This window comes from Labrus bergylta, chromosome 5 (assembly GCF_963930695.1).
Source record: "Labrus bergylta chromosome 5, fLabBer1.1, whole genome shotgun sequence".
NCBI classification, from domain to species: Eukaryota; Metazoa; Chordata; class Actinopteri; order Labriformes; family Labridae; genus Labrus; species Labrus bergylta.
This window is the reverse complement of record NC_089199.1, coordinates 25127149-25133148: the sequence shown is the minus strand read 5'-3', so window position 1 is coordinate 25133148 and position 6000 is coordinate 25127149. Positions and strand designations below refer to the sequence as shown.

General features: G+C 44.2%; 1 protein-coding gene across 1 annotated transcript; it reads right to left on the bottom strand.

Annotated features, from left to right (window-relative positions):
- Positions 1-711: 711 nt before the first annotated feature.
- On the bottom strand, positions 712-5179 carry psmf1 (proteasome inhibitor subunit 1). Its single transcript, XM_020656436.3, has 7 exons — positions 4970-5179; positions 3868-4020; positions 3644-3726; positions 2704-2898; positions 1770-1823; positions 1228-1389; positions 712-1065 (listed from the first exon to the last, which is right to left on the bottom strand). The coding sequence occupies exons 1-7, from the start codon at positions 5096-5098 to the stop codon at positions 1014-1016; spliced, it is 828 nt and encodes a 275-aa protein (XP_020512092.2). The 5' UTR covers positions 5099-5179; the 3' UTR covers positions 712-1013.
- Between the last annotated feature and the right edge of the window lie 821 nt (positions 5180-6000).

Genomic DNA, 6000 nt, shown 5'->3' with positions numbered 1-6000 from the left:
GACAAATAAACAGGAAGAAAGCGAAAGATGGAGATAGAGGAGGATAGAGAGAGAGAGAGGAGGGAACATAAAGAATGGAAGGAGAAGAGATGAGGAAAAAAAGGAGAAGTGACTGAAACAGAATCTCCTCCATGCTCAGTGATCTGAATGACAATGAGGACACACACACAAACACACACGTGTTACTAATGCACAGCAGCTCTCTCTCTCACACTGGGGGAGGATCCTTCATTTAAAGGGACAGTTCACAGATTTTGAAGCGATGTGAGAAAGTGTGCTCAGTTAATGAACTCAGACTTTCTAAAGTACTAGGACTCCAGCATAGGAAGAGGAGGAGGAGAGAGAGGAGGAAGAGGAGAGGAGGAGGAGGAAGAGGAGGAGAGAGTGGAGGAAGAGGAAAGGAGGAGGAAGAGGAGAGGAGGAGGAAGAGAGAAGGAGGAGGAAGAGGAGAGGAGGAGGAAGAGGAGAGAGGAGGAAGAGGAGCTTCTGGGGGTGATGAGCCCAGGAGGAGGGGCCCAGTTTGAATGTTTACAAACATTTCTGCTGACTCCTCCTTTAGAGTAAAAATTGTTCTGCCTCTGTGATCGTCTAATCTGACCTACTGACCATCGTTACCGACTAAAACATCGTAGTCTGACCTCAGCGTTCAGGAGCAATGTGCTGCAAACAGACAATATAAACACAGAGAGACGAACAGAAACTCAACGCTGATTATAAAGTTTGACGTTTTTATTGGAGAATTTCAGCATCAAATATTTTAACAAGCCAGTTTTTTTTTTATTCTGGTCAATCCAAAGAAAAGAAGGATTCCATCTTCAAAGTAAAAATGAGATAAATATGAACATGTGTTCTCCTCATTCATATCTATGCACAAGTTCAATCCAGAGATGTTCATCTGCCTCCTGAGAGAACGCTGCTTCTTCTTCTTGAGTTTTTATCTAAGTAGAATGTTTAGTAAACGAAGCTGTCAGAAGGAGGAGGGAGGGAGAGAGAGACAGAAGTAGAGAAGGGAACTACATGAACATGTCGTCATATCCGGGCGGGGGCATGTGGTCTCTGTCTGGTCTGAAAAACACAATAATCTGTCATCAGCTTCATCTTGCCGTTTGATTGGACAGGAAGCAGAAGTGTAAAACTAAGAGCAGCACTGAACAAGGATTCTCAGAGTGTGTGTGTGTGTCAGTGTGTGTGTGTGTGTGTGTGTGTGTGTGTGTGTGTGTGTCTCACCCCGGTCTGTGTCGTCCCACTGGTCCAAATGGGTCGAAGCGAGCTCCGGAGGGGACGGCTCCAGGGGGCAGGATGTCTGGGATACCGCTGGAAGGGTCAAAACCAGAGCGAGGATACCCCGACCTCAAAGGGTCCATGATCATCCCGCCACCGCCACGAGAGCTTTGTGAGGGGGGGGGGGTTACATGTTACATGAGGAGGATGTGTGAATGTATATATAAATATAATGAAATGTTGTGATGCAGGAAACGTCCTGAAGCTCTGATGTTTGAGTTCAGAGCTTCAGAGTCTGAACAAGGGACGCTAATCCTCAGCCTGCCTGTGAGTGTGAGTGTGAGTGTGTGTGTGTGTGTGTGTGTGTGTGTGTGTGTGTGTGTGTGTGTGTGTTTACACTGACGTTTATCCCCAAAATCCAGGATTAGAACAAAGCTCTCTTTACTCAAATTTATAACTGAAAATGATTTCTATTTGAAAACAGAGAGAGAGAGAGAGAGAGAGAGAGAGAGAGAGAGAGAGAGAGAGAGAGAGAGAGGCGGACTCACCCGAAGGGATCCAGATCTGCTCCTCCTGCTGCAAAAGGGTGCATGGGATCTGGCCTGAAACACACACACACACACACACACATCAGTATCTTATATTGGACCAAAAGCTGCTCCTCTTCCTCCTCTCTCTAACTCACTTTCCCTCGTCCATCACTCATCGCTCTGTGTGAAGTTAACTTCTTCCTCCGTCTTTATGATTTCTTACTTTTCCTTTATCTGTCTTTGTTTATGTCCCCTCCTCCTTATGTCTCCTCCCTATGTGGGGACGAGGAGGCGATAGCAGTGAGGTCGATAAAGTGCTGACATCACCTCGCATCTCATCTGATCGGGTCACAGCGTGCAGGACGAGGGAGGCAGAAGAGGACACGCACACGGCGAGCTCTGCCCTCGTTCACTCTCTTCTACTAAACACTGTCTAGACAGGCTGAGTGTTATAAGAGTGAAATCTTCCATGTGAAATAGAGTGACCATTATTGGATGAGAAATCATTCTTCCATAAAGAAAGAAGATATTTGACGGTCGTTTTTCTCAAAAAGCTCGGGAGCGAAGTCAAGGCGCGCGCATCAATTAAGACAGGTTTAGTTGTTTTATGCCAGAGCGCCTTCAGACGTCCACCAGAGGACGTAACAGAAACACAGAGCAGCAACCTCCAGTGTGGAAAAGTAAAGCCAATGCTGAAGTGCAAAATATTACAGTTCCTGGAGTGTCCACTAGAGGCTGTCTGCAGAAGCACAGGAAGTGACATACACACCCATTCTAAAAGAATGTGTTGGACCCGACCAGAGCAACAGGTGAGGTCCGTCTCCCTTACCTTAGCAGACGCCTCGAAGCCCCCAGACCAGCTATAACCCCAGGGTTGTGTGTTTGAAGTTACACTTACTGTTTTTAAAGTGTAAAGTCATTGAACTTAGTATGAAAGATGCAGATCACTGACCAGTTGGGCTGTGTTCCCTGTCGAGGGTGTCTGTTGGGGATGCGGAGGGGGTCGCTGTCTTCTCCTCTCCGTCTCTGCTCCTCGTCCTCGTCCCTCCGACTCCTCCTCTCCGTCCTCTGCGCCGGCGGTCTGTCCTGAGGGGGCAGCAGCTGAGTCCTGACCTTCTCCGACAGACTGTCTGTGTCCTTAAACACTCTGAAACCAGACAGCCTGCTTTTTAATATCGACTTCATTTTTATACACTTCTTTTATAGGAAAAGAGCAGCCATCATAAGAAGAGGGGGAAATGCACTGGCAGGATGTGACCTCCCCTCTCTCAATCTGATTACACCCCTCTCCCTCAAAATCCCTCTCCTCCCGTTTCACTGTTGCAATAAAAAACAATTCGTTACAAGATTTAATTGGGGTTTCAGTATTATATCAATATTATTTTAAATGGTCAGAAATAACAGGAAATGCGCAGATTTCTGTCAAATAAGGTAATATAGACTCGTAGACTATACTGTTATACGCGGGTTAAACGTTTACTACAGCGTGTATAGTCACCCCTCCAAAGGCCCATTCTGAGCCAGGAAAAACCCTGGTTAAGTCACGTTAAGTCATGTTTTAAGGCACGGTACAGGTGCTCATACACAAGCACAGGAACACAACAGTCAGAAAGTATCTGTCATGTTCTCTGTGTTGTTATTATATGTGTGGACTCGAGCTCGACTGTGCGTCACTTTTTTTTTTTTCCTGAGTCCTCCTGTCTCATAAACTGAGCACGCTTCATGATTACATAAAGCCATGCATGTGTTGTATTACGATGTTATGAACAGAGGTAACCGTGCTCAGGCCCGGTTAGTCCTGGAGCAGTGTGAGTGCAGACCAGCAGGGGAATGTGGAGGGGAACTGATCCTTCAGCACGGTACGCCTAGTGTGAGTGCGCCCGAAAACCAACCTGTCAAATGTTTGTAGCTGTTCAGCATCCACGTGGTCACTGATGTTCACCGTCAAGTCTGACACCTGCTGAGTGCTGGAGCTCTTCACACACACACACACACACACAGGAGGAAAACATCAAGACAAGTGATGGATAATTTACAGATTTCTCCAATGGAGTACGGAATCAAAAAGAACCACTGGAATCTGATGCGTGTAAATCCGGGTATATATTTCAGCTACCATCAGGTTGAAGATCAGAGTGGAGTCCACAACGATGGCTTTGAGCAGCAGCGTGGTGTCGCCGTCTTTGGGTTTATATCTCAGACTGTACAGCTCCTTGGTGGCGCTCCAGTCTGCAGGCAGCAGCTCAGACTTCTTATCATTGTTGCGGGGCTAATGGAGGGAGACAGACAAAGAGCGAGCAAAGAGCTAGAACAGGCAGGATAACAATGTGAGGACAGACTCTCCAGCAGTATAATGAAAAGCAGTGTTTACAGCATGACTGTCCCCTACTGGCACAGCACTACAGTAAGTTAGCTAGCCACAGATGACATGACAGTTTTTGGAGCTCTTTTTATTCCAAACTACAGCTTGAAAGTTCAGCATGAAATCAGACAGCTTGTTACAGAAACGATGAATATGTTCATGATGTTAGAAACAGATTGGTATGAACTCGGTTAAATACAGTTTTATTCTAATTTAGAAAGCTAACACCAAGACACAGGCGCTTGGTTACCTTGTACAGAATTCCATTGAAATAAAACGCAGTTTTATATTTTCAGGTGAAGTAAGGGACAATAATCTGAGTAACAATAATCCAAATATATGCACACGGATCGTTTAGAGCTGTTCTTTAATTCGGCGTATGGCTTATTTACTAGAAAAATCGTGTTGTGCTTAAAAATTCAGTTAAATATCTGTCAATCCAATGACCGGTGTTTCGCTTTAACTAGCAACCGTGTTAATTGGACACTCTCAGTTGAATACGTCCACGGTTGCCGTAGTTACAGCGGCTGTTTAACCCATAGACTGTAAATATTACGGTTTAACCCGAAAAGAGTTACCTGATCACGTGTGTTAAACGCAGGATCTGTCCGTTTATAACATCTGATGTAACATCGTCTAACACATACGAATGAAAGTCACTAAATAACACGGTCACTCGTTTAGCCGTAACACCTGATCGCATTAGTCAGCGAGTTTAACAGTCTGGATGTTTTTGAAAGTCAGAAATAATTCACTAACAATCCGTCAGATTAAAACTGCAGTTTTTTAAACGCAGTTTGGCGGCACGCTGAAACAACAAGTCATCGTATTGTGTGTTGTAGCTAACTGAACTCACCTCGTCTCCGGAGCCGACGCACCTGTACCCGCTCTTTATCATCTCCCAGTGAACGAAACACACCACGGCGTCCTGTGGACAGGTGACACTGCCACCGAAACAGGTGTACAATACTTCCAACCCCGCCATGTTTGCTTATCTAACGATTATGACAACAACATCGAGTCGGTAGAAATGAAAACGAAAGTCTCAACGTACTGACGTCACGTTGCGCAGCAACAGCAACCACGTCCGGTCTGCACCTTCATCGTAAAAGCACCGGAATGTTTTCTTTTATTTTTATTATTCAGCATCAAGAATTAACAAACAAACATTTACACTGTTGGATATTTCACAAATTATAACAAGCAGTATATTTAGATTCAAAAATATAAATAAGACAACCAAACTGACCAGAAAACAACAAAACAAAAACATATAATATCTTAAATTACATCTGATTAAAAAATGTGTTAAATCAAATTAAATTAAATTGGGGGGCTTTAATCAGTGAAGAGCTCAAATGATTCCGAGAGTCTCAAGGCTTTTTCAAAGACTGGAAAATATTTTTAAGTCATTTTTAAATTTGGAGTTGTGAATTTAAAAATGACCTGTAATCAAAATATTATGACACAAAAATGTTAGCATCTCTGATCTGCATAAACACACCAAATGTTACAACGAACCATTCAAGGATTCTGTTCCAAAATATCTTTACAGAGGTACAACGAAGAAAAGATGATCCAATATTTACTCTATTGTCCACCTCATGACGTCTGCCAGTTTAAAATGTATTTTGAGCTTTTTTTGTAGAGATAGGACAGTGGATAAGAAATTAGAGAGAAAGTCAGGAACGACGTGTGGGAAAGGTGCCACAATTTGAGTTTGGACACAGGCCGCCCGCTTGGAGGACTGTAGCCTCCGTACGAGGGGCACACACATTAACCACTGGGCCACCAGAGCTCCTGCATTGCCACTTTAGGTGTCACACTAAGTTTGCCATTTTACCTGTTCTAGCCACTTTAAATTGTTTTTACTGGTTGAACATGTTT

Excerpts from the sequence above, each read along its gene's own strand:
- psmf1 (XM_020656436.3), bottom strand. The coding sequence starts at position 5,098 with ATGGCGGGGTTGGAAGTATTGTACACCTGTTTCGGTGGCAGTGTCACC. Across the intron at positions 2,899-3,643 it reads CAGCTACAAACATTTGACAG|AGTGTTTAAGGACACAGACA; the intron begins GTTGGTTTTCGG and ends GTCTGGTTTCAG. Across the intron at positions 1,824-2,703 it reads CAGGGAACACAGCCCAACTG|GCCAGATCCCATGCACCCTT; the intron begins GTCAGTGATCTG and ends TGTGTGTTTCAG.